Here is a 27,771-nt window from a genome sequence, read left to right on the forward strand (position 1 = left end):
GGAGGGGAGGGAGCAATGCTCTGCAGAATATATCAATATGGATCTGTCAGGAGGGGGAGGGGAGGGAGCGATGCTCTGCAGAATATATCAATATGGATCTGTCAGGAGGGGGAGGGAGCGATGCTCTGCAGAATATATCAATATGGATCTGTCAGGAGGGGGAGGGGAGGGAGCGATGTTCTGCAGAATATATCAATATGGATCTGTCAGGAGGGGGAGGGAGCAATGCTCTGCAGAATATATCAATATGGATCTGTCAGGAGGGGGAGGGGAGGGAGCGATGTTCTGCAGAATATATCAATATGGATCTGTCAGGAGGGGGAGGGGAGGGAGCAATGCTCTGCAGAATATATCAATATGGATCTGTCAGGAGGGGGAGGGGAGGGAGCAATGCTCTGCAGAATATATCAATATGGATCTGTCAGGAGGGGGAGGGGAGGGAGCAATGCTCTGCAGAATATATCAATATGGATCTGTCAGGAGGGGGAGGGGAGGGAGCGATGCTCTGCAGAATATATCAATATGGATCTGTCAGGAGGGGGAGGGAGCGATGCTCTGCAGAATATATCAATATGGATCTGTCAGGAGGGGGAGGGAGCGATGCTCTGCAGAATATATCAATATGGATCTGTCAGGAGGGGGAGGGAGCGATGCTCTGCAGAATATATCAATATGGATCTGTCAGGAGGGGGAAGGGAGGGAGCGATGCTCTGCAGAATATATCAATATGGATCTGTCAGGAGGGGGAGGGGAGGGAGCGATGCTCTGCAGAATATATCAATATGGATCTGTCAGGAGGGGGAGGGGAGGGAGCGATGCTCTGCAGAATATATCAATATGGATCTGTCAGGAGGCGGAGGGGAGGGAGCGATGCTCTGCAGAATATATCAATATGGATCTGTCAGGAGGGGGAGGGGAGGGAGCGATGCTCTGCAGAATATATCAATATGGATCTGTCAGGAGGGGGAGGGAGCGATGCTCTGCAGAATATATCAATATGGATCTGTCAGGAGGGGGAGGGGAGGGAGCAATGCTCTGCAGAATATATCAATATGGATCTGTCAGGAGGGGGAGGGGAGGGAGCAATGCTCTGCAGAATATATCAATATGGATCTGTCAGGAGGGGGAGGGGAGGGAGCAATGCTCTGCAGAATATATCAATATGGATCTGTCAGGAGGGGGAGGGGAGGGAGCGATGCTCTGCAGAACATATTAGTATGGATCTGTCAGGAGGGGGAGGGGAGGGAGCAATGCTCTGCAGAACATATCAATATGGATCTGTCAGGAGGGGGAGGGGAGGGAGCGATGCTCTGCAGTATATATCAATATGGATCTGTCAGGAGGGGGAGGGGAGGGAGCGATGCTCTGCAGAATATATCAATATGGATCTGTCAGGAGGGGGAGGGGAGGGAGCGATGCTCTGCAGAATATATCAATATGGATCTGTCAGGAGGGGGAGGGGAGGGAGCGATGTTCTGCAGATCTCAGGGTGGAATACTCACCTGCAGGCTCCCCCGGGGGCAGTATTCGGTCAGTATACAGATATTGGGGGGGTCTATACACGCCCCGACAAATCGGGTCAGATGCTCGTTCTGGACGTCCCTCATCTGCAATGGAGATGATAATTGGTCAGATCCCTTCATTATATAATGGTCAATTCTTCCTTCATATCCCCTCTCTGTGTCACTGCCCCGCCCTCTTACACCTCCTTGAAGTTAAAGGGAACCTATCAGAACATGAACACGGCGGCTGCCCCCAGTGACTTCCTCAGGACTCTCACCCTTAGTGACCTCCTCAGGACTGTCACCCCCAGTGACTTAATTAGGACTGTCACCCCCCAGTGACTTCCTCAGGACTGTCACCCCCAGTGACTTCCTTTAAAACTGTCACCCTCAGTGACTTCTTCAGGACTGTCACCCTTAGTGACCTCCTCAGGACTGTCACCTGCAGTGACTGCCTCAGAACTGTCTCCCCCAGTGACTTTCTTGGGACTGTCACCCTCAATGACTGCCTCAGAACTGTCACCCCCAGTGACTTCTTCAGGTCTGTCACCCTGCAGTGACTTCCTCAGGACTGTCACCCTTAGTGACCTCCTCAGGACTGTCATCCCCAGTGACTTAATTAGGACTGTCACCCCCCAGTGACTTCCTCAGGACTGTCACCCCCAGTGACTTCCTTTAAAACTGTCACCCCCAGTGACTTCTTCAGGACTGTCACCCTTAGTGACCTCCTCAGGACTGTCACCTGCAGTGACCGCCTCAGGACTGTCACCCCCAGTGACTTGCTCAGAACTGTCACCCCCAGTGACTTTCTTGGGACTGTCACCCTCAATGACTGCCTCAGAACTGTCACCCCCAGTGACTTCTTCAGGACTGCCACCCTGCAGTGACTTCCTCAGGACTGTCACCCCCAGTGACTTCCTCAGGACTGTCACCCCCAGTGACTTTCTTGGGACTGTCACCCTCAGTGACTGCCTCAGAACTGTCACCCCCAGTGACTTCTTCAGGACTGTCACCCCCAGTGACTTTATCAGGACTGTCACCCTGCAGTGACTTCCTCAGGACTGTCACCCCCCAGTGACTTCCTCAGGACTGTCACCCCCAGTGACTTCCTCAGGACTGCCACCCTCAGTGAGCTCCTCAGGACTGTCACCCCCGGTGACTTCCTCAGGACTGTCACCCATAGTGACTTCCTCAGAACTGTCACCCCAGTGACTTCATTAGGACTGTCACCCCCAGTGACTTCTTCAGGACTATCACCTTCAGTGACCTGCACAGAACTATCACCTTCAGCGACTTCCTTTAAAACTGTCACCCCCAGTGACTTCCTCAGGACTGTCACCCTCAGTGACCTCCTCAGGACTGTCCTCAGGACTGTCACCTGCAGTGACCGCCTCAGGACTGTCACCCCCAGGGACTTTATCAGGACTGTCGCCCTCAGTGACTTTCTCAGGGCTGTCACCCCCCCCCAGTGACTTCCTCAGGACTGTCACCCTCAATGACCTCCTTAGGACTGTCACCCCCAGTGACTTCCTCAGGACTGTCACCCTCAGTGACCTCCTCAGGACTTTCACCCCCAGTAACTTTATCAGGACTGTCACCCTCGGTGAATTCCTCAGGACTGTCACCCTCAGTGACTTTATCAGGACTGTCACCCTCAGTGACTTCCTCAGGACTGTCACCCTCAGTGAATTCCTCAGGACTGTCACCCTCAGTGACTTTATCAGGACTGTCACCCTCAGTGACTTCCTCAGGACTGTCACCCTCAGTGAATTCCTCAGGACTGTCACCCTCAGTGACTTTATCAGGACTGTCGCCCTCAGTGACTTCCTCAGGACTGTCACCCTCAGTGAATTCCTTTAGGACTGTCACCCCCAGGGACTTTATCAGGACTGTCACCCTCAGTGAATTCCTCAGGACTGTCACCCTCAGTGAATTCCTCAGGACTGTCACCCTCAGTGACTTCCTCAGGACTGTCACCCTCAGTGACTTCCTCAAGACTGTCACCCTCAGTGACTTTATCAAGACTGTCGCCCTCAGTGACTTCCTCAGGACTGTCACCCTCAGTGAATTCCTCAGGACTGTCACCCTCAGTGACTTTATCAGGACTGTCACCCTCAGTGACTTCCTCAGGACTGTCACCCTCAGTGACTTCCTCAGGACTGTCACCCTCAGTGACTTTATCAGGACTGTCGCCCTCAGTGACTTTATCAGGACTGTCACCCTCAGTGAATTCCTCAGGACTGTCACCCTCAGTAAATTCCTCAGGACTGTCACCCTCAGTGACTTTATCAGGACTGTCACCCCCAGTGACTTCCTCGGGACTGTCACCCTCAGTGAATTCCTCAGGACCGTCACCCCCAGTGACTTTATCAGGACTGTCGCCCTCAGTGACTTCCTCAGGACTGTCACCCTCAGTGAATTCCTCAGGACTGTCACCCCCAGTGACTTTATCAGGACTGTCACCCTCAGTGAATTCCTCAGGACTGTCACCCTCAGTGATTTCCTCAGGACTGTCACCCTCAGTGAATTCCTCAGGACTGTCACCCTCAGTGAATTCCTCAGGACTGTCACCCTCAGTGACTTCCTCAGGACTGTCACCCTCAGTGACTTTATCAGGACTGTCACCCCCAGTGACTTCCTCGGGACTGTCACCCTCAGTGAATTCCTCAGGACCGTCACCCCCAGTGACTTTATCAGGACTGTCACCCCCAGTGACTTTATCAGGACTGTCACCCTCAGTGAATTCCTCAGGACTGTCACCCCCAGTGACTTTATCAGGACTGTCACCCTCAGTGAATTCCTCAGGACTGTCACCCTCAGTGATTTCCTCAGGACTGTCACCCTCAGTGAATTCCTCAGGACTGTCACCCTCAGTGAATTCCTCAGGACTGTCACCCTCAGTGACTTCCTCAGGACTGTCACCCCCAGTGACTTCCTCAGGATTGTCACCCTCACCCCCAGTCACTGAGCTGGAAGTCATGTGATCCCCGACCGTCACTGCCGAGCAATCTCCAGTGGAAAGCACAACTGCTAATTATTTAGCACGAGGAATAATCTTTAATCCCACTTTCATTATTGGATGGCTGCACGGCGCTCTCATTCGTTCTTTCTCTCCCCAGAATATAAATGGACTGAATGAGGGATTTGGGGTTTGCCGGCGGTCCCTCCCCAGCCGCTGGTCCCCTTTAATGCCCGATATAACCTTCACATTTCTCCAGAAATAAACGTGTTCCCTCTGAGATCTGGTAATATTCGGTGATGGCGCTGAATTAAGTGCGGATAGATTACTTCGGTGGTCTGTCTGTGAGGAAGGGGGAGTGGTTCTGATTAATACCCGGGCCCAGCAAATAACATTACTGAGAGCGATGAAGGAGAGCGATGAAGGAGAGCGAAGGACGCAGAGAATGTTACAGACGAGGGCGCAGAGGGAGAAGAGAGGGGGAGGGGTGTGACTCATCGGAGACCGCCACCTCCAGGAAAGGGTTAAAGCTGAAGTTTAATCTGCTTACATAACCCCTCCCCCCTCATCTACATACTAATCACATTCATAAATAAAATCTTTTCATTACATATCTTATTTTATACCTGGTGATGTCATCACCGGGTCTCTGCGCTTCTCTATGCAATACAGACAGATCGTGGCTGGTGGGAGGGGCCAGCAGGGGGGCTGCACATGGCTTCCTGAAAACCTCAGTACTACTCCTCTCCAGAGCCTTCAGCCCTGATGCAAGCAGGGGGAGGAGTTATGCTTTGGTGGGTGGGGTGTCAGTCTGGAGGAGTGGGCGTTTCCTAGGCAGGATGCCTTTGCATAGGTAACGCCCACATGTGATGCTGAGCCTCCATGATTGGCTGAACTGCAATCCAATGAATGGAAGGGGGCGGGGTCAGAGACAATCAGGCTGATGATGCTGGATGTCCTCCATGATGAAAAGAACTGAAAGCCAATGAATGAAAGGGGGCGAGGGGCCAGGCTGGGGAGAAAAGAGCTAGATGATGCTGGGTGTCCTCCAGCCAGGAAAAGGGGCGGGGCTCTATCTGACTTGCTGCAGCTTCTAATGCACATGGCGGGAATCTCACAGTGTGCGGTGAAATCAGAGGAAGCCGTTTCAGTCCAGGGGGAGGAGCCGGCAGAGGATGGAGGGAGGATTGAACCCCTGGGGGGGGGGGGGGCGGTCAGTTCCAGTGACCTTCTCATGGAAACCTCATGATCTGCCTGCGTTGCACAGAGAAGCACAGAGACCCAGTGATGACATCACAGTGTCTATAATGAGAAGGTTTTGTTTTATCACAATGAAGAGGGACCCGGGGAGGGCTGGGGGAGGGGGGCGGCCGGCGCGCTCCATATAAAATGACAACAAACAAAAGCTGTTTATGTATAACGATCGATTTTCTGTTGTGTCAGCAGCGATTCCTGCGACCCCTCCCCCGAGGAAGTGTCAGGAGCGGGGTGGCCCCCCGATGCCAAGGCCAGGGGCGGAGCCTCGACAGCTGGAGGGAAAACAATTCCACCGAAAATTCACGAATTTCACCATCCGACCAATGGGGGGGGCGACAATTGTGTAATGGAGGGCGGGACTTATCATAGTATGTGTAGTGTATAGAAGAGCCCCCCTCCCCCCATAGAGGTACCCCTCCATTCTTTACTGGTTCCTTCTATCCGGGAATAACTAAAGCTGGGATTACAGAGGACACGTCTCTATGAATGAATCCCGGACGAGCCCCAATATGTAGCTACAGGATCTTCCTTCAGATAAGCTCCGCCTTCTGTCATCAAATAGCCCTTTTAGAGGAGGAGTCCCAGAATGATGAGCCGCTACAAGATTGTATCTGTATATTCATAGTGCAGAGTGAGGGGTCAGCACAAGGCTGCCTATGGTCTTCATTTCTCTAATGGGGGCCCTGATGCAAGAAGGACTCTGGTGGGGACCCTGATTTAAGGGATATTCTGGTGGGGACCCTGATGCGGGAGGGAGTCTGAGGGGGGCCCTAAAGTAAGGGGGACTCTGGTGGGGACCCTGATGTAAGGGGGACTCTGGTGAGGACCCTGATTTAAGGGGGAATCTGGTGAGGACCCTGATGTAAGGGGGAATCCGGTGAGAACCCTGATGTAAGGGGGACCCTGATAGGGGCCCTGACGTAAAGGGGACTCTGATGGGGACCCTGATGTAAGGGGGGACTCTGATGGGGACCCTGATGTAAGGTGGGACTCTGGTGGGGACCCTGATGTAAGGGGGACTCTGATGGGGACCCTGATGTAAGGGGGACTCTGGTGGGGACCCTGATGTAAGGGGGGACTCTGCTGGGGGTCCTGATGTAAGGGGGGACTCTGCTGGGGGCCCTGATGTAAGGGGGACTCTGGTGGGGACCCTGATGTAAGGGGGACTCTGATGGGGACCCTGATGTAAGGGGGACTCTGGTGGGGACCCTGATTTAAGGGATATTCTGGTGGGGACCCTGATGCGGGAGGGAGTCTGAGGGGGGCCCTAAAGTAAGGGGGACTCTGGTGGGGACCCTGATGTAAGGGGGACTCTGGTGAGGACCCTGATGTAAGGGGGAATCTGGTGAGGACCCTGATGTAAGGGGGACCCTGATAGGGGCCCTGACGTAAAGGGGACTCTGATGGGGACCCTGATGTAAGGGGGAATCTGGTGGGGACCCTGATGTAAGGGGGGACTCTGATGGGGACCCTGATGTAAGGTGGGACTCTGGTGGGGACCCTGATGTAAGGGGGACTCTGATGGGGACCCTGATGTAAGGGGGACTCTGGTGGGGACCCTGATGTAAGGGGGGACTCTGCTGGGGGTCCTGATGTAAGGGGGGACTCTGCTGGGGGCCCTGATGTAAGGGGGACTCTGGAAGGGGCACTGATGTAAAGGGGACTCTGATGGGGACCCTGATGTAAGATGGACTCTGATAGGGACCCTGAGGTAAGGGGGACTCTGGTGGGGACCCTGATGTAAGGGGGACTCTGATAGGGGCCCTGATGTAAGGGGGACTCTGTTAGGGGCCCTGATGTAAGGGGGGACTCTGATGGGGACCCTGATGTAAGGTAGGACTCTGATAGGGGCACTGATGTAAGGGGGGACTCTGATGGGGACCCTGATGTAAGGTAGGACTCTGATAGGGGCCCTGATGTAAGGGGGACTCTGGTGGGGACCCTGATGTAAGGGGGACTCTGGTGGGGACCCTAATGTAAGAGGGACTCTGGTGGGGACCCTGAGGTAAGGGGGACTCTGGTGGGGACCCTGAGGTAAGGGGGACTCTAGTGGGGACCCTGAGGTAAGGGGGACTCTGGTGGGGACCCTGATGTAAGGGGGACTTTGATGGGGAGCCTGATGTAAGGGGGACTCTGATAGGGGCCCTGATATAAGGGGGACTCTGGTGGGGACCCTGATGTAAGGGGGACTCTGGTGAGGACCCTAATGTAAGGGTGACTCTGGTGGGGACCCTAATGTAAGGGTGACTCTGGTGGGGACCCTGAGGTAAGGGGGACTCTGATGGGGACCCTGATGTAAGGGGGACTCTGGTGGGGACCCTGATGTAAGGTGGACTCTGATGGGGACCCTGATGTAAGGAGGACTCTGATGGGGACCCTGATGTAAGGGGGACTCTGATGGGGACACTGATGTAAGGGGGGACTCTGGTGGGGGCCCTGATGTAAGGGGGACTCTGATGGGGACCCTGATGTAAGGGGGGACTCTGATGGGGACACTGATGTAAGGGGGGACTCTGGTGGGGGCCCTGATGTAAAGGGGACTCTGGTGGGGGCCCTGATGTAAGGGGGACTCTGGTGGGGACCCTGATGTAAGGGGGGACTCTGGTGGGGACCCTGATGTAAGGGGGGACTCTGGTGGGGACCCTGATGTAAGGGGGACTCTGGTGGGGACCCTGATGTAAGGGGGACTCTGGTGGGGGCCCTGAGGTAAGAGGGAGTCTGATGGGGACCCTGATGTAAGGGGGACTCTGGTGTAAGGGGGACTCTGGTGGGGACTCTGATGTAAGGGGGACTCTGGTGGGGGCCCTGATGTAAGGGGGACTCTGGTGGGGACCCTGATGTAAGGGGGGCTCTGGTGGGGACCCTGATGTAAGGGGGGCTCTGGTGGGGACCCTGATGTAAGGGGGACTCTGGTGGGGGCCCTGAGGTAAGGGGGACTCTGGTGGGGACCCTGATGTAAGGGGGACTCTGGTGGGGACCCTGATGTAAGGGGACTCTGGTGGGGACCCTGATGTAAGGGGGACTCTGGTGGGGGCCCTGATGTAAGGGGGACTCTGATGGGGACCCTGATGTAAGGGGGACTCTGATGGGGACCCTGATGTAAGGAGGACTCTGATGGGGACCCTGATGTAAGGGGGACTCTGGTGGGGGCCCTGATGTAAGGGGGGACTCTGGTGGGGGCCCTGATGTAAGGGGGACTCTGGTGGGGACCCTGATGTAAGGAGGACTCTGATGGGGACCCTGATGTAAGGGGGGACTCTGGTGGGGGCCCTGATGTAAGGGGGACTCTGATGGGGACCCTGATGTAAGGGGGACTCTGATGGGGACCCTGATGTAAGGAGGATTCTGATGGGGACCCTGATGTAAGGAGGACTCTGATGGGGACCCTGATGTAAGGGGGACTCTGGTGATGTAAGGTAGGACTGATTTATAAAGATGATTTTTTTTGGTCCCGGAATATTTGTATACAATGTGTCCCTCATACAGAAGAGTTTGGAGTGAGGAGAAGTTGGGGGACTCGGCACATCTTCTGATTCCCGGAGTCTAATGACAGGAATGTTTGGATTTGGGGGGGGGGGGGGTCCCTTTAAATCATGAAGCAGACAATCAGAGACTCTGGACTCACATATTTCAGCTCGAAGAGAACCTTCCGCGTCAGCTCAATGCGCTTGTGGTTCAGGTACTTCACAGCGACCACATTACCCTGGAGAACGAGATGAGAAGGAATGATTGTGACAGGAAATACCAACCATCAATTATGTCGGCAATGAAAGGTCATGGATAAGATGATGGGACCAGCTGTGCCGGATCCTGGAAGTCACCCTCCGAGGAATGACATTTATTACAGCGCCCGCCGTCCTATCCGGTGACGTCTCTCCCGTTCCCGTCATCTCCACCACCCATCTTTCAGATACTCCAACAAAACACGTTTACCTTGTAGTACGCTGTCTTGGCGTAAACCTGGAACTGACCGTCCATGGTGAGCAGGGAGCCGTAGTTGGAGCCTCTCTGGAGACAAAATGACAAAGATTAGAAGATGAACCCTGAGATGGAATGACCAGGAACATGACACAGTATGGTGGGTGAAATGTTGGGTTAGCTTTATGGACAAAGTGAATCGGGGGTCAGTAATGAAGGGGGGGGGGACATTGTTCAGCCAAGGTTGAGAGTTTGGGTTGTAATCACAATTCACGAAGCAAGCCGTTTACATGTATGGGCCTCTGATTCAGCCATACATCAGCTGATGGACTTTAGTTCAGGAGGGCTTCTGCTTTTTGTGTGCTCAGCAAGCTGGGCAGGTGAGAAGACATCCAAGCGATGGGCAGAAACAGGGCAGCAAAGGGAAGAATGGAGAAGTCCATGAAGCGGCCAGGAAGAGGTATACGAAATAGTTGAGGGTTAAAGGACAAGAAGCCAAGACAGAACTGGAGAAGAAGCCAGGAAATCAAGTCAGAGCCAGAGGAGATGGAAAGAGAAAGAACGGAGAAAGAACGCTTGAGAGGAACTTGGGGGGGGGGGGGGGGGGCGACAGTACAAGGCTTTCACTTTCTGTGAGCTTGGCATGCCAGGCAGGTAAGAAGATATCCAAGCAATGGACAGAATGAGGACAGTAGAGGAAGAATGGAAAACTTCATGAAGTGGCCAGGGGGAGGTATGTGGAATGGCTGAGGGTGAAAGGTTGAGAAACCAAGACAGAACCATAAAAGACGCCAAGAAACCAAGAGATGAACCCGGGGTGGAAAGTACAATGCTTCTGCATTTTGGGTTGTAATCATAATTCATTAAGAAAGCCATTTTTTTTTTTAACAGAAACGTTTTTTAGTGAATAAAGCAGATATACAAAATCATTCAAAATCATCATGTAGGAATGAAAATTTCCGGACAACAAAAGACAAAAAGGAAAAATATAAAGGGGGAGAATATACTGGACATGAGGATTAAAATGTCAGCATATATTCAAGCACTTTCTAGAAGTTCCCACTCATGAAGCTGAAAAGTTTCACAAAACGTATCTAAAGTACTAGATGCTGATCGAAATATTCACCCGTTCTGGGGAGCAAGCATCAACTGAAGAAAGAATAAAACATACAGGCGGGACAATAAGGAAAAGAAAATACAAAGGGTAGGCAACCTAAATAAGACGAGGGGGGTAGTGGGACTAACAAAGGCCCACTCCTAACAATTATGACCACCTCTCTATGACCCAGATCTCGGGATCTATAACCCACTCCAACCTCATCAGGAGCTCCACTTTCCCACACATTAGGAGATAGGGGTCTCCACACTTTTCCAAAATTCTGGGGACATTTACATGTACGTAAGTTCATATAGAGGTAGCACATAGTCTACTAGCCTACGGCACTGGGACACCTTAGGGGGAGCAACCAACTTCCAGTTTTGTAGGAGTACCTTTCTAGCATAAAAACACAGATAGAACAAGGGATTGTGCCACTGAGTCAGTGATACCCAGAAAGAGCACCTTGGAAACCAACGTCACCGAAAGATTGGTAACTGCATTTATATCTGCCACCACCACCCTCCAGAAATCTTGAATAACTGGACAGTCCCAAATAACATGGAAATACGTCCCCACTGCCTGCTGACATTTAGGACATGTCTCAGAGTGCGTAGGCTATATCCGGGCTAGCTGTTCGTTGAGGGGTGTAATATGCCCTATGGATGAATTTTAGTTGAATAAATCTATCCCTAGAAGAAATTGCCATAGGTATATACTGCTGTATTCCTTGGTCCCATTCCTCCTCTGAAAGGGTAGGGATATTTTCCTTTCAGGAGCGGAATGGGGAGGGTCTCTATTTGAGTCTCCGCATGTAATGTAAAGCCAGAGAAGAGGCCAACAAACTGAGACACAACCAGAGAAGAGGCCAAGAAACCAAGACAGCCAGAGAAGAGATTAAGAAACCAAGACACAACCAGAGAAAAGGCCAAGAAACCAAGACACAACCAGAGAAGAGGCAAAGAAACCAAGACAGAACCAGAGAAGAGGTCAAGACCCAAGACGCAACCAGAGAAGAGGCAAAGAAACCAAGACACAACCAGAGAAGAGGCAAAGAAACCAAGACACAACCAGAGAAGAGGCAAAGAAACCAAGACACAACCAGAGAAGAGGCAAATAAACCTAGACACAGCCAGAGAAGAGACTAAAAAACCAAGATACAACCAGAGAAGAGGCCACGGTGCTTGTTCCAGATCATTCTCCTTTGTTCTTGAGGATAAGATTCTGTCTGTATTTCGGGAGGTAAAAAACCTTTCCACTACATGGTGTGTTATGGTGACCAGTCTGGGAAATTGCGCCTGCACTGCATGTTTCAGCTGTAAGTATCGAAATAGCATCCACAAGGGGAGTTGAAATGTTTCCCGTAGCGTAGGAAAAGGGAGTAAAGTTCCGGTATGCATAATCTGCTGTATTTTCACAATACCATATCTAGCCCATACACTGGGATCTGGGATGGATCGGAAGTACGGTAATTTAGGATTACCCCATAGCGGAGTATGGGGTGAAAAAGTATTGTCTGTCTTAATGGCAGCCGTAACCTGTTCCCATACCCATACTGTAGTCTGCATAGGGGTTGTTGCCTGTTGCCTATCTATCTATGATCGCTACAGCCGCTACAAGTGAGTTGGAGGCATCGCTCAGGTACAGAAGAGTGTCATCCGAGTATAAGGATATCCTCTCCACCAAAGGCCCCACCATCAGACCTCCCATTAGGCAAGCCATTTACATTTATGGGAGACTGACCCCTGATTCAGCCATGCATCAGCTGATGGACTTAGAGGGGGAGCGTTTAGTTCAAGAGGGCTTCTGCCAAATAGTTGAGGGTTAAAGGATAAAAAACCAAGACAGAACTGGAGAAGAGGCCAAAATACCAAGACAGAGCCAAAGAAGATAAAAAGAGAAAGAACGGAGAAGGAAGGCTTGAAATTAACTTGGGGTGCTTTTCATTTTCGTGAGCTTGGCAAGCTGGGCAGGTGAGCAGATATCTCAGCAATGGACAGAAACAGGACAGCAGAAGGGGATTGAAGAATTGCATGGGTGGCTGGGGGAGATATGTGCAATGGTTGAGGGTAAAAGGTTGAGTAACCAAGACAGAACATGAGAAGAGGTCAAGAAAACCAAGACACAACCACAGAAGAGGCCAAAAAACCAAGACACAACCAGAGAAGAGGCCAAGAAACCAAGACATAACCAGTGAAGAGGCCAGGAAACCAAGACACAACCAGAGAAGAAGCCAACAAACCAAAACGCAACCAGAGAAGAGGCCAAGAAACCAAGACACAACCAGAGAAGAGGCCATGAAACCAAGACACAACCAGAGAAGAGGCTATGAAACCAAGACACAGCCAGCCAGGGAAGAGATTAAGAAACCAAGACACAACCAGAGAAAAGGCCAAGAAACCAAGACACAGCCAGAGAAGAGACTAAGAAACCAAGATGGAACCAGGGAAGAGGCCAAGAAACCAAGACACAACCACAGAAGAGGCCAATAAACCAAGACACAACCAGAGAAGAGGCCAAGAAACCAAGACACAACCAGAGAAGAGGCCAGGACACCAAGACACAACCAGAGAAGAGGCCAAGAAACCAAAACGCAAACCAGAGAAGAGGCCAAGAAACCAAGACACAACCAGAGAAGAGGTCAAGAAACCAAGACACAGCCAGAGAAGAGACTAAGAAACCAAGACACAACCAGAGAAGAGGCCAAGAAACCAAGGCACAACCAGAGAAGAGACTAAGAAACCAATACAGAACCAGAGAAGAGGCCAAGAAACCAAGACACAACCAGAGAAGAGGCCAAGAAACCAAGACACAACCAAAAAAGAGGCCAAGAAAATGAAACACAGCCAGAGAAGAGGCCAAAACCAAGACGGAACCAGAGAAGAGACTAAAAAACCAAGACAGAACCAAAAAGCCCAAGAAACCAAGACACAACTAGAGAAGAGGCCAATAAACCAAGACACAACCAGAGAAAAGGCCAAGTAACCAAGACACAACCATAGAAGAGGCCAAGAAACCAAGTCACAACCAGAGAAGAGGCCAAGAAACCAAGACACAGCCAGAGGAGAGGTCAAGAAACCAAGACACAACCAGAGACGGGGCCAGGAAACCAAGACACAACCAGAGATGAGGTCAGGAAACCAAGACACAACCAGAGAAGATGGAAAGACAAAAAGTTCAGAGAAAGAAGGCTCGAGATGAATTTGGTGTGGAGAGTACAATGCTTCCGTATTTTGTGAACTTGGCAAGCCGGGCAGGTCAGCAATTATTCAAGTAAAAGACAGAAACAGGACAATAGAAGAAGAAAGGGGAACTCCATGAAATGGCCCCAGGGGAGGTATGGAGAATGGTTGAGGGTAAGAGACAGACAAACCAAGACAGAACCAGAGAAGACAGGAAAAACAGAATGGATAAAGAGGGCTTGAGAGGAACCTGGGGTGGATATACAATTTGTCTGCTTTTTTGTGAGCTCTACATGCCAAGCAGGCAACAAGATAGCCAAGCAATGGACAGAAACAGGAGAGCAGAGGATGGATGGAGAACTCTATGAAGTGGCCAGGAGAAGATATGGGGAATGGTTGATGGTAGGATGCTAAGAAACCAAGACAGAACCGGAGAAGACAAAATGGAGAAAGAAGGCTTGGAATGGATATACAATGCTGTTGCTTTTCATGAGCTTGGCAAGCTGGGCAAGGTTAGAGAAGTCCAGTAGCCAGTGGAGTGGAGTGGTTGAAGGTAAGAGGCCCGAGAAACCAAGACAGAACCAGAGAAGATGGAAAGACAGAAATTACAGAGAAATAAACTTGAAGTGAATAATACAATGTCAAGTGAGGATTATCAATTAAACCAATGTTAAGGAGGACACAAGTGGAAATCAGGGTTTAGTCTGAATACGTTTGAGAATGACCCTAAGAAGTGAAACATGAATTTGTTGAAGCCGTTTATTATAAAGCAGATGATATGCAGATATGGAAATACGAAGATTTGATCATTGAGACAGAATACAGGTGAAGGTCTAACCCTAAAAGGTAAAGGTCTAGCCCTGAATGTAAAGGTCTAGCTCTGAATTTAAAGGTCTAACCCTGAAGATAAGGATCTAACCTTGAAAGTAAGGGTCTAACCCTGAAGGTAAGGGTCTAACCCTGAAGATGAAGGTCTAATTCTGAAGGTGAAGGTCTAACCCTGAAGGTAAACGTCTAACTCTAAATGTAAAGGACTAACCCTGAAGGTAAGGGTCTAACCCTGAAGGTGAAGGTCTAACTCTGAAGGTGAAGGTCCACATGTGATCTACAAATGTTTCTAGGAGAGTAAAGTAGATGAGTAGTAGACAATCTCTGCAGGCTGGAAGATGGTGGGTGAAGCCAACACTGACTTCAGAGATCACAATCTAAAATTTACTCTTAAGGCCATTCCGTTCCCATAAGTTTCTGAAGAACCTGAACAGTTCCTCGTATCCCGGCTAACCATTCCTGTCCGGTAAAACTCAAACCAAAGGTGACCAGAAAAGTATCCCCAAACTATAACCAGCATGAAATGTATTCTGAATATACAGCCCGTAGGTTCCCTGGTTTCAGCCCCGCCCACTTTCTGATCCCACCCTAGCCTTGTCTACACACTGCATGGGAAGAGAGGCTAGAACTATAAAAAGCCTGCTGAATATGGGTGTGGTATATAAAATTTAGCTCATAGCACATTGAGGGGGCTTCCTAACTTGAGCTATTCTGAGCCCAAACAAGGCTCCTGATTAATTAACACACATAGCTTTCTACGTTGAACAATGGGGCTCAACTGCCACACCCAAGACCCTTTGTATTGGCGGTATTGGGGAAGGGGTTTGCGCCTGAAGTGGTTACCAAGGACAGGGTGAGTTTGCTGCCGGCTCGGCGCAGGTTCTTCTCCATGTTGCTGGTCTGGATGTCCTCCCAGCGCACTTTCCACAGCTCGGCCGCCAGCTCCTTCTCCAGCCGCAGCTTCCTGGGAGGGACAGACAGGGGACACCGGTCAATGCGAAGCAACTGCTAGAAGCGCCTGGCTGGCACAGAGTATATTCTTATTTCATTGCCTTAAAATATTACCAATGCTGAGATAAAATAGTGGACTGGTTCCATCAATCATGGTGACCACGGATTGGCAGATATGTCGATGACAATGGCAGGTGGGAGATTTCTTCAATGTTGCAAACCTGGCCCGTCACTGACCCCAGTTTGTGTGTGTGCTATCTTCACCCCAGGGACCGGGCCGTCACTGACCCCACTGCGTGTGTGTTCTATCTTCACCCCAGGGACCGGCCCGTCACTGACCCCACTACATGTGTGTGCTATCTTCACCCCAGGGACCGGGCCGTCACTGACCCCACTGCGTGTGTGTTCTATCTTCACCCCAGGGACCGGCCCGTCACTGGCCCCACTACGTGTGTGTGCTATCTTCACCCCAGGGACCGGCCCGTCACTGACCCCACTGCGTGTGTGTTCTATCTTCACTCCAGGGACCGGCCCGTCATTGACCCCACTGCGTGTGCGCTCCACCTTCACCCCAGGGACCGGCCCGTCACTGACCCCACTGCGTGTGTGTTCTATCTTCACCCCAGGGACCGGCCCGTCACTGACCCCACTATGTGTGTGTGCTATCTTCACCCCAGGGACCGGCCCGTCACTGACCCCACTGCGTGTGTGTTCTATCTTCACTCCAGGGACCGGCCCGTCATTGACCCCACTGCGTGTGCGCTCCACCTTCACCCCAGGGACCGGCCCGTCACTGACCCCACTGCGTGTGTGTTCTATCTTCACCCCAGGGACCGGCCCGTCACTGACCCCACTGCGTGTGTGTTCTATCTTCACCCCAGTAACTGGCCCATCACTAACCCCAGTGCGTGTGTGTTATCTTCACCCCAGGGACCGGCCCGTCACTGACCCCAGTGTGTGTGTGTGCTATCTTCACCCCAGGGACCGGCCCGTCACTGACCCCACTGCGTGTGTGTTCTATCTTCACCCCAGAAACTGGCCCGTCACTGACCCCAGTGCGTGTGTGTTATCTTCACTCCAGGGACCGGCCCATCACTAACCCCAGTGTGTGTGTGTGTGCTATCTTCACCCCGGGGACCGACCGATCACTGACCCCAGTGTGTGTGTGTTATCTTCACCCCAGGGACCGGTCCATCACTGACCCCAGTGCGTGAGTACATGTGTGTGCTATCCACACCCCCAGGGACCGGCCCGTCACTGACCCCAGTGTGTGTGTGTTATCTTCACCCCAGGGACCGGCCCGTCACTGACCCCAGTGTGTGTGTGCTATCTTCACCCCAGGGACCGGTCCGTCACTGACCCCAGTGTGTGTGTGTTATCTTCACCCCAGGGACCGGCCCATCACTGACCCCACTGCATGTGTGTGCGCTCGCTATCTTCACCCCAGGGACTGGCCCATCACTGACCCCAGTGCGTGTGTGTGCTATCTTCACCCCAGGGACCGGCCCATCACTGACCCCACTGCGTGTGTGTGCTACCCCCCCCCAGGGACTGGCTCATCACTGACCCCAGTGTGTGTGTGTTCTATCTTTACCCCAGGGACCAGTCCATCACTGACCCCAGTGCGTGTGTGTGTTATCTTCACCCCAGGGACCGGCCCGTCACTGACCTCAGTGCGTGTGTATTCTATCTTCACCTCAGGGACTGGCCCATCATTGACCCCAGTGCGTGTGTGCTCCACCTTCACCCCAGGGACCGTCCCGTCACTGACCCCAGTGTGTGTGTGCTATCATCACCCTAGGGACTGGCCCGTCACTGAACCCAGTGCGCGTGTGTGCTATCTTCATCCCAGGAACCAGCCTGTCACTGACCCCAGTGTGTGTGCTCACTATCTTCACCCCAGGGACCGGCCCGTCACTGACCCCACTGCGTGTGTGTTCTATCTTCACCCCAGGGACCGGCCCGTCGCTGACCCCAGTGCGTGTGTGTTCTATCTTCACCCCAGGGACCAGCTCATCACTGACCCCAGTGCATGTGTGTGCTATCTTCACCCCAGGGACCGGCCCGTCATTGACCCCACTGCGTGTGCTCTCCACCTTCACCCCAGGGACCGGCCCGTCACTGACACCACTGCGTGTGTGTTCTATCTTCACCCCAGGGACCAGCACGTCACTGACCCCACTGCGTGTGTGTTCTGTCTTCACCCCAGTAACTGGCCCATCACTAACCCCAGTGCGTGTGTGTTATCTTCACCCCAGGGACCGGCCCGTCACTGACCCCAGTGTGTGTGTGTGCTATCTTCACCCCAGGGACCGGCCCGTCACTGACCCCACTGCGTGTGTGTTCTATCTTCACCCCAGGAACTGGCCCGTCACTGACCCCAGTGCGTGTGTGTTATCTTCACCCCAGGGACCGGCCCATCACTAACCCCAGTGTGTGTGTGTGCTACCCCCCCCCCAGGGACTGGCCCATCACTGACCCCAGTGCGTGTGTGTTCTATCTTTACCCCAGGGACCAGCCCATCACTGACCCCAGTGCGTGTGTGTGTTATCCTCACCCCAGGGACCGGCCCGTCACTGACCTCAGTGCGTGTGTATTCTATCTAGGGCTGCAACTAACGATTATTTTCATAATCGATTAGTTGGCCGATTATTGTTTCGATTAATCGGTTAATAACCTTAAAAAGAAGTGTGGTGTATAATTTAGTTAATATGTAAAGTTTAAAAAAAGGCAATTTATTCCTAAATATCTTTATACGCAGTGGTAAATATAAATAACCAACTATATGGTTAGGGAGTAAAATCTTTAATCCTCTCTGAGAATAACAGACAGAAGAGATATACTCTATATACTATTAGAGGTTGAATCTGGTAAATATCATCAGACTCAGATCAAATTTTTTTTATTTAAAAGAAAAAAAAAATTCTAGACTGTTTTGCAGATTTTCAAACAGAACTGTAATATTACACGCTTTTCTGCAGCTTCTCCATTGAAGTATATTGAACCAAAAAAGCACCGTTTTGCATTGAAAAAGGTCCTTGACCCTTTCCAAATACACAGCAGCTGAAAAAAGCATAGATGTCAACTGTAGTGCATTTCTGCAAAAAGCACCAAAAAACACATGGGTGGGAACCAGGCCTAAGACATTTAGTAACATAATGGAGTTAAAAGAAAAATTAAAAATTAGCCCTTCGTTTTTTTTTACTGTGCAACAGTGAAAGTAATATTTACAGTAGAGATTATTTGCTCTTTTTGTACTATGTAGGGCTAATTTTAGCTTTTTTAACCCCATTATGTTACTGCCCGATTAATCGATTATGAAAATAGTAATCGATTAATTTCATAATCGATTAGTTGTCGATTAATCGATTCGTTGTTTCGGCCCTAATTCTATCTTCACCCCAGGGACTGGCCCATCATTGACCCCAATGCGTGTGTGCTCCACCTTCACCCCAGGGACCGTCCCGTCACTGACCCCAGTGTGTGTGTGCTATCATCACCCTAGGGACTGGCCCGTCACTGAACCCAGTGCGCGTGTGTGCTATCTTCATCCCAGGAACCAGCCTGTCACTGACCCCAGTGTGTGTGCTCACTATCTTCACCCCAGGGACCGGCCCATCACTGACCCCACTGCGTGTGTGTTCTATCTTCACCCCAGGGACCGGCCCGTCGCTGACCCCAGTGCGTGTGTGTTCTATCTTCACCCCAGGGACCAGCTCATCACTGACCCCAGTGCATGTGTGTGCTATCTTCACCCCAGGGACCGGCCCGTCACTAACCCCAGTGCGTGTGTTCTATCTTCACCCCAGGGACCGGCCCGTCACTGGCCCCACTACGTGTGTGTGTGCTATCTTCACCCCAGGGACCGGCCCGTCACTGACCCCACTGTGTGCGTGTGTGTTCGCTATCTTCACCCCAGGGACTGGCCCGTCACTGACCCCAATGCGTGTGCGTGCGCTATCTTCACCCCAGGGACTGGTCCGTCACTGACCCCAATGCGTGTGTGTGCTCGCTATCTTCAACCCAGGGACCGGCCCGTCACTGATCCCAGTGCGTATGCACGCTATCTTCACCCCAGGGACCGGCCCGTCACTGACCCCAGTACGTGTGTGCGCTATCTTCACCCCAGGGACCGGCCCGTCACTGACCCCAGTGCGTGTGCACGCTATCTTCACCACAGGGACTGGTCCGTCACTGACCCCAATGCGTGTGTGTGTGCTCACTATCTTCAACCCAGGGACCGGCCCGTCACTGACCCCAGTGCGTGTGCACGCTATCTTCACCCCAGGGACCGGCCCGTCACTGACCCCAGTCCGTGTGCACGCTATCTTCACCCCAGGGACCGGCCCGTCACTGACCCCAGTGAGTGTGCACGCTATCTTCCCCCCAGGGACCGGCCCGTCACTGACCCCAATGCGTGTGCACGCTATCTTCACCCCAGGGACCAGACCGTCACTGACCCCAGTGCGTGTGCACGCTATCTTCACCCCAGGGACCAGCCCCTCACTGACCCCAGTGAGTGTGCACGCTATCTTCACCCCAGGCACCGGCCCGTCACTAACCCCACTGCGTGCGTGTTCTATCTTCACCCCAGGGACTGGCCCGTCACTGACCCCAGTTCGTGTGTGTGTTATCTTCACCTCAGGGACCGGCCCGTCACTGACCCCAGTTTGTGCGCTCGCTATCTTCACCCCAGGGACCGGTCCATCACTGACCCCAGTGTGTGTGTGTTATCTTCACCCCAGGGACCGGCCCGTCACTGACCCCAGTGCGTGTGCACGCTATCTTCACCCCAGGGACCGGCCCGTCACTGACCCTACTACGTGCGTGTTCTATCTTCACTCCAGGGACCGGCCCGTCATTGACCCCACTGCGTGTGCGCTCCACTTTCACCCCAGGGACCGGCCCGTCACTGACCCCAGTGCGTGTGCACGCTATCTTCACCCCAGGGACCGGCCCGTCACTGACCCCAGTGCGTGTGCATGCTATCTTCACCCCAGGGACCGGCCCATCACTGACCCCAGTCCGTGTGCACGCTATCTTCACCCCAGGGACCGGCCCGTCACTGACCCCAGTGAGTGTGCACGCTATCTTCCCCCCAGGGACCGGCCCGTCACTGACCCCAATGCGTGTGCACGCTATCTTCACCCCAGGGACCAGACCGTCAGTGACCCCAGTGCGTGTGCACGCTATCTTCACCCCAGGGACCAGCCCCTCACTGACCCCAGTGAGTGTGCACGCTATCTTCACCCCAGGCACCGGCCCGTCACTAACCCCACTGCGTGCGTGTTCTATCTTCACCCCAGGGACTGGCCCGTCACTGACCCCAGTTCGTGTGTGTGTTATCTTCACCTCAGGGACCGGCCCGTCACTGACCCCAGTTTGTGCGCTCGCTATCTTCACCCCAGGGACCGGTCCATCACTGACCCCAGTGTGTGTGTGTTATCTTCACCCCAGGGACCGGCCCGTCACTGACCCCAGTGCGTGTGCACGCTATCTTCATCCCAGGGACCGGCCCGTCACTGACCCTACTACGTGCGTGTTCTATCTTCACTCCAGGGACCGGCCCGTCATTGACCCCACTGCGTGTGCGCTCCACCTTCACCCCAGGGACCGGCCCGTCACTGACCCCAGTGCGTGTGCACGCTATCTTCACCCCAGGGACCGGCCCGTCACTGACCCCAGTGCGTGTGCATGCTATCTTCACCCCAGGGACCGGCCCATCACTGCCCCCAGTGCGTGTGCACACTATCTTCACCCCAGGGACCGGCCCGTCACTAACCCCACTGCGTGCGTGTTCTATCTTCACCCCAGGGACTGGCCCGTCACTGATCCCAGTGCGTGTATGTGTTATCTTCACCCCAGGGACCAGCCCCTCACTGACCCCAGTGCGTGTGCACGCTATCTTCACCCCAGGGACCAGCCCGTCACTGACCCCAGTGCGTGTGCGCGCTATCTTCACCCCAGGGACCAGCCCGTCACTGACCCCAGTGCGTGTGCACGCTATCTTCACCCCAGGGACCGGCCCGTCACTAACCCTACTGCGTCCGTGTTCTATCTTCACCCCAGGGACTGGCCCGTCACTGATCCCAGTGCGTGTGTGTGTTATCTTCACCCCAGGGACCAGCCCCTCACTGACCCCAGTGCGTGTGCACGCTATCTTCACCCCAGGGACCGGTCCGTCACTGACCACAGTGCGTGTGCACGCTATCTTCACCCCAGGGACCAGCCCCTCACTGACCCTAGTGCGTGTGCACGCTATCTTCACCCCAGGGACCAGCCCCTCACTGACCCCAGTGCATGTGCACGCTATCTTCACCCCAGGGACCAGCCCCTCACTGACCCCAGTGCGTGTGCACGCTATCTTCACCCCAGGGACCAGCCCCTCACTGACCGCAGTGCGTGTGCACGCTATCTTCACCCCAGGGACCGGCCCGTCACTGACCCTACTACGTGCATGTTCTATCTTCACCCCAGGGACCGGCCCGTCACTGACCCCAGTGCGTGTGTGTGTTATCTTCACCCCAGAGACCAGCCCCTCACTGACCCCAGTGCGTGTGCACGCTATCTTCACCCCAGGGACCGTCCCGTCACTGACCCCAGTGCGTGTGCCCATTATATTCACCCCAGGGACCAGCCCCTCACTGACCCCAGTGCGTGTGCCCATTATCTTCACCCCAGGGACCGTCCCGTCACTGACCCCAGTGCGTGTGCCCATTATATTCACCCCAGGGACCAGCCCCTCACTGACCCCAGTGCGTGTGCCCATTATCTTCACCCCAGGGACCGTCCCGTCACTGACCCCAGTGCGTGTGCCCATTATCTTCACCCCAGATACCAGCCGCTCTCAGGTACAGGCTAACAAGCTGACTTCTCTGTGCAATAATGAGCGTCTCGGACCGCCAGGAGCATCCATCACCCGCAGGGAGGTCAGTAACAGCCCCTTTGTGTCCCGAAATCAGGAGCAGCGCTGGAGGTCATTGGCCTATTAATGGGCAACCTAATAGCTACAAACGAATCCTACACTTTGAGGAAAAGACGTTCGTCCTCTAACACGATGGTGAGAGCGGCCCTCAGTGATCAATTATCACCCCATTCATGTACACAGGGCTGCCCCCCCCCCGGGGGTGTGTGTGTGTGTGAGGGGGGGTAATTACCCTTTGTGGACCCCGCAGTCAGTGCCAGTCCTAAGTTGGATGATTGCTCCAGAACAGAGGCCGGAACCCCCACTGGTGCTAATTAAGGTCTGAGATCTGCGGGAGAGCGCCAAGACTTTAGTCGCACTCGGAAGTCTCCTTTAATCTCCTCGCTGAAGTCAAGCCACTGCGGCTCTCATGGTAACAAGAATCAGGTCTACCCAATGACTGCCCCCCCTCCTCCCCTCCTCCACCGACCGGAGAATAGCCTGCTTCAATTAGCAGCTACAAGGCCGAGGCGGGGAAGGGGGGTGGAGGGGGACCCCAGGAGAAGAGTACGGGGGGGGGGGGCGAGGAGAAGAGTACGGGTGGGGGAGGGGGCCCCCAGGAGAAGAGTATGGGGGGGAGAAGAGTACGGGGGGAGGGGGACCCCAGGAGAGGAGTATGGGAGGGGCAGGAGTACAGGGGGGACCCCAGGAGAAGAGTACAGGGGGGACCCCAGGAGAAGAGTACGGGGGGAGATGAGTATGGGGGGGAGGGGGGACCCCAGGAGAAGAGTAGGGGGGGAAGAGTACGGGGGACCCTAGGAGAAGAGTACGGGGGGGGGAAGAGTACAGGGGGAGGGGGGACACCAGGAGAAGAGTACGGGGGGGAGTACGGGGGGGAGGGTGGACCCCAGGAGAAGAGTATGGGGGGAGGGGGGAACCCAGGAGAAGAGTACGGGGGGGAGGGGGGACCCCAGGAGAAGAGTACGGGGGGGAGGGGGGAACCCAGGAGAGGAGTACAGGGGGGAGGGGGAACCCAGGAGAAGAGTACGGGGGGTTAAGAGTACGGGGGGGAAGAGTACGGGAGGAGGGGGGACCCCAGGAGAAGAGTACAGGGGGGAGGGGGGACCCCAGGAGAAGAGTACGGGGGGGGGAAGAGTACAGGAGTAGGGGGGACCCCAGGAGAAGAGTACGGGGGGGATGAGTACGGGGGGGACCCCAGGAGAAGAGTACGGGGGGAGGGGGGACCCCAGGAGAAGAGTACAGGGGGTTAGGAGTACAGGGGGGGACCCCAGGAGAAGAGTACGGGGGGACCCCAGGAGAAGAGTACGGGGGGAAGATAAGTACGGGGGGAGGGCAGTACAGTACGGGGGGGGAACTCCAGGAGAAGAGTATGGGGGGAGGGGGGATCCCAGGAGAAGAGTACGGGGGGGCAGTACAGTACGGGGGGAGGGGGGACCCCAGGAGAAGAGTATGGGGGGAGATAAGTACGGGGGGAGGGGGGACCCGAGGAGAAGAGTACGGGGGGGGGAGGGTGGACCCCAGGAGAAGAGTACGGGGGGGAGATGAGTACGGGGGGGACCCCAGGAGAAGAGTACGGGGGGAGGGGGGACCCCAGGAGAAGAGTACGGGGGGTTAGGAGTACAGGGGGGGACCCCAGGAGAAGAGTACGGGGGGGACCCCAGGAGAAGAGTACGGGGGGGAGATGAGTACGGGGGGAGGGGGGACCCCAGGAGAAGAGTAGGGGGGAAGAGTATGGGGGGGGAAGAGTACAGGGGGAGGGGGGACACCAGGAGAAGAGTACGGGGGGGGGAAGAGTACAGGGGGAGGGGGGACACCAGGAGAAGAGTACGGGGGGGGGGGAGAAGAGTACCTGTATATGAAGACAGAGGAGACGGCGATGGCCAGGAGGATGAAACAAATGACGATGGAGGTGACTTCCAGGACGGAGAAGCTGGCTGAGAGAGAAGAGAAGACAATCAGATTCCACAGAAGACAGAAGACTGATCTGCACACACATTCCTTTCTTTCCTATGGGGGGGGGGGCTTCATACACATTCTAGAGATGGCAGGTATTACACCAATCCTTATCCTCAATGATGGGGCCTCCAAAATAGGGGGGGGGGGGGGCACAGCCAGCCCACTACAAGATTGTATACGACCGCCAGCTGGAGTCAGTGGTGTATCCTCAGTGCCCCCAACATATCAGTCCCGGGGTGGGCCTGTTGTATCCACTGCTCTATGTATGACACCCCCAGCCCCCCCAGCTTTCCTGTTTCAAACTGACCACACCAGGTATGAGAGCTCATCCAACCCAGTGTGGTCAGTTTTCTGTCTGTCCCCCAATGATCAGACCTGTGCTGACCTTGTTTACATGGTGAGGGGTAACATAGACATTGAAGTCAGCAGAGGATGCCTGTGATCTCCAGCTGTGATGGGGACCCTGATGTAAGGGGAGGCTCCACCCTCAGGGGGTGGAGCTCTATATATACCTCTATATACACCTCTATATACTATATATACCTCTATAGACACCTCTATATACTATATATACCTCTATAGACACCTCTATATACTATATATACCTCTATAGACACCTCTATATACTATATATATCTCTATAGACACCTCTATATACTATATATACCTCTATAGACACCTCTATATACTATATATACCTCTATATACACCTCTATATACTATATATACCTCTATAGACACCTCTATATACTATATATATATCTCTATAGACACCTCTATATACTATATATACCTCTATATACACCTCTATATACACCTCTATATACTATATATACCTCTATATACACCTCTATATACTATATATACCTCTATAGACACCTCTATATACTATATATACCTCTATAGACACCTCTATATACTATATATACCTCTATAGACACCTCTATATACTATATATACCTCTATAGACACCTCTATATACTATATATACCTCTATATACACCTCTATATACTATATATACCTCTATAGACACCTCTATATACTATATATATCTCTATAGACACCTCTATATACTATATATACCTCTATAGACACCTCTATATACTATATATACCTCTATATACACCTCTATATACTATATATACTTCTATAGACACCTCTATATACTATATATATCTCTATAGACACCTCTATATACTATATATACCTCTATATACACCTCTATATACTATATATACCTCTATAGACACCTCTATATACTATATATACCTCTATATACACCTTTATATACACCTCTATATAAACCTCTATATACGATATATACCTCTATATACACCTCTATATACTATATATACCTCTATATACACCTCTATATACCTCTATAGACACCTCTATATACTATATATATCTCTATAGACACCTCTATATACTATATATATCTCTATATACACCTCTATATACCTCTATAGACACCTCTATATACTATATATACCTCTATATATAAACCTCTATTTACTATATATACCTCTATATACACCTCTATATACTATATACACCTCTATATATACACTCTATATACACACCTCTATATACACCTCTATATACACCGCTATATACACCTCTATGTACACCGCTATATACTATATACACCTCTATATACACCGCTATATACACCTCTATGTACACCGCTATATACTATATACACCTCTATATACACCTCTATATACTATATACACCTCTATATACACCTCTATATACACCGCTATATACTATATACACCTCTATATATACCTCTGTATACTATATACACCTTTATATACTATATACACCTCTATATACACCTCTATATACTATATACACCTCTATATACACCTCTATATACACCGCTATATACTATATACACCTCTATATATACCTCTGTATACTATATACACCTTTATATACTATATACACCTCTATATACACCTCTATATACTATATACACCTCTATATACACCTCTATATACACCTCTATATACTATATACACCTCTATATACACCTCTATATACACCGCTATATACTATATACACCTCTATATATACCTCTGTATACTATATACACCTCTATATACTATATACACCTCTATATATACCTCTATATACTATATACACCTCTATAAACTATATACACCTCTATATACACCTCTATATACACCGCTATATACACCTCTATATACACCGCTATATACACCTCTATATACTATATACACCTCTATATACACCTCTATATACTATATACACCTCTATATACACCGCTATATACACCTCTATATACTATATACACCTCTATATACACCTCTATATACTATATATACCTCTATATACACCTCTATATACTATATACACCTCTATATACACCTCTATATACACATGGAGAACATTAGCCCCGCCCCCACGTCTTACTTTTCATGCACTCCGGGTTACTGTTGTCGAATCCGCAGGGCGGGACATCTTTAGGCACCGCCCCCCCCGGCCAGTGGATCTCCCTCCCCGGCACACGGTTGATGCTCCTCTGCGTCCCGTTGTAATTGGCCACAACCTGCGAGGTGACAGATTGACGGTCACCTGTCAGAGCCAATCACCATCCAGGTCCAGCCGCCACCCGCCAATCGCCTCACCTGAAAATCTCCGCCCGCCTCGGAGAGGTCCCACAGCGAGTAGTCGTTCTCCCGGTCACCGTTGTCGTCCACCCGCAGGAATCCCGACACCCCTGTGACAGAAGGAGACAGTCTATGGAGGATCACAAGTAGGAAAGGGTTCTTTACAGTAAGAGCGAATAGAAGGTTTCTTTACACTAAGAGCGAATAGAAGGTTTCTTTACAGTAAGAGCAAATAGAAGGGTTCTTTACAGTAAAAGCGAAAAAGCGAAAAAGAAGGTTTCTTTAATCTAAGAGCGAATAGCAGGTTTCTTTACAGTAAGAGCAGATGGAAGGGTTCTTTACAGTAAGAGTGAATAGCAGGGTTCTTTACAGTAAGAGTGAATAGCAGGGTTCTTTACAGTAAGAGTGAATAGCAGGGTTCTTTACAGTAAGAGCAGATGGAAGGGTTCTTTACAGTAAGAGGGAATAGAAGGGTTTTTTACAGTAAGAGCAAATGGCAGGGTTCTTTACAGTGAGAGCAGATGGAAGGGTTCTTTACAGTAATCGCAGATGGAAGG

At 52.0% G+C, this 27,771-nt stretch overlaps 1 protein-coding gene across 1 annotated transcript in view; it reads right to left on the reverse strand.

Annotated features, from left to right (window-relative positions):
* Window positions 1-27,771, reverse strand: part of NPR1 (natriuretic peptide receptor 1) — a gene marked incomplete at its 3' end in the record, with an annotated part of 181,475 nt that overhangs the window by 36,395 nt on the left and 117,309 nt on the right. The window contains 7 exon segments of the mRNA XM_073608649.1: window positions 1,503-1,607; window positions 9,344-9,421; window positions 9,652-9,726; window positions 15,586-15,706; window positions 24,468-24,552; window positions 27,018-27,153; window positions 27,233-27,324. Of these exon segments, the coding sequence (XP_073464750.1) occupies window positions 1,503-1,607; window positions 9,344-9,421; window positions 9,652-9,726; window positions 15,586-15,706; window positions 24,468-24,552; window positions 27,018-27,153; window positions 27,233-27,324 (692 nt within the window).

The sequence above is a fragment of the Aquarana catesbeiana genome, linkage group LG13 (genome assembly GCF_042186555.1).
Source record: "Aquarana catesbeiana isolate 2022-GZ linkage group LG13, ASM4218655v1, whole genome shotgun sequence".
In the NCBI taxonomy this organism is placed as follows: domain Eukaryota; kingdom Metazoa; phylum Chordata; class Amphibia; order Anura; family Ranidae; genus Aquarana; species Aquarana catesbeiana.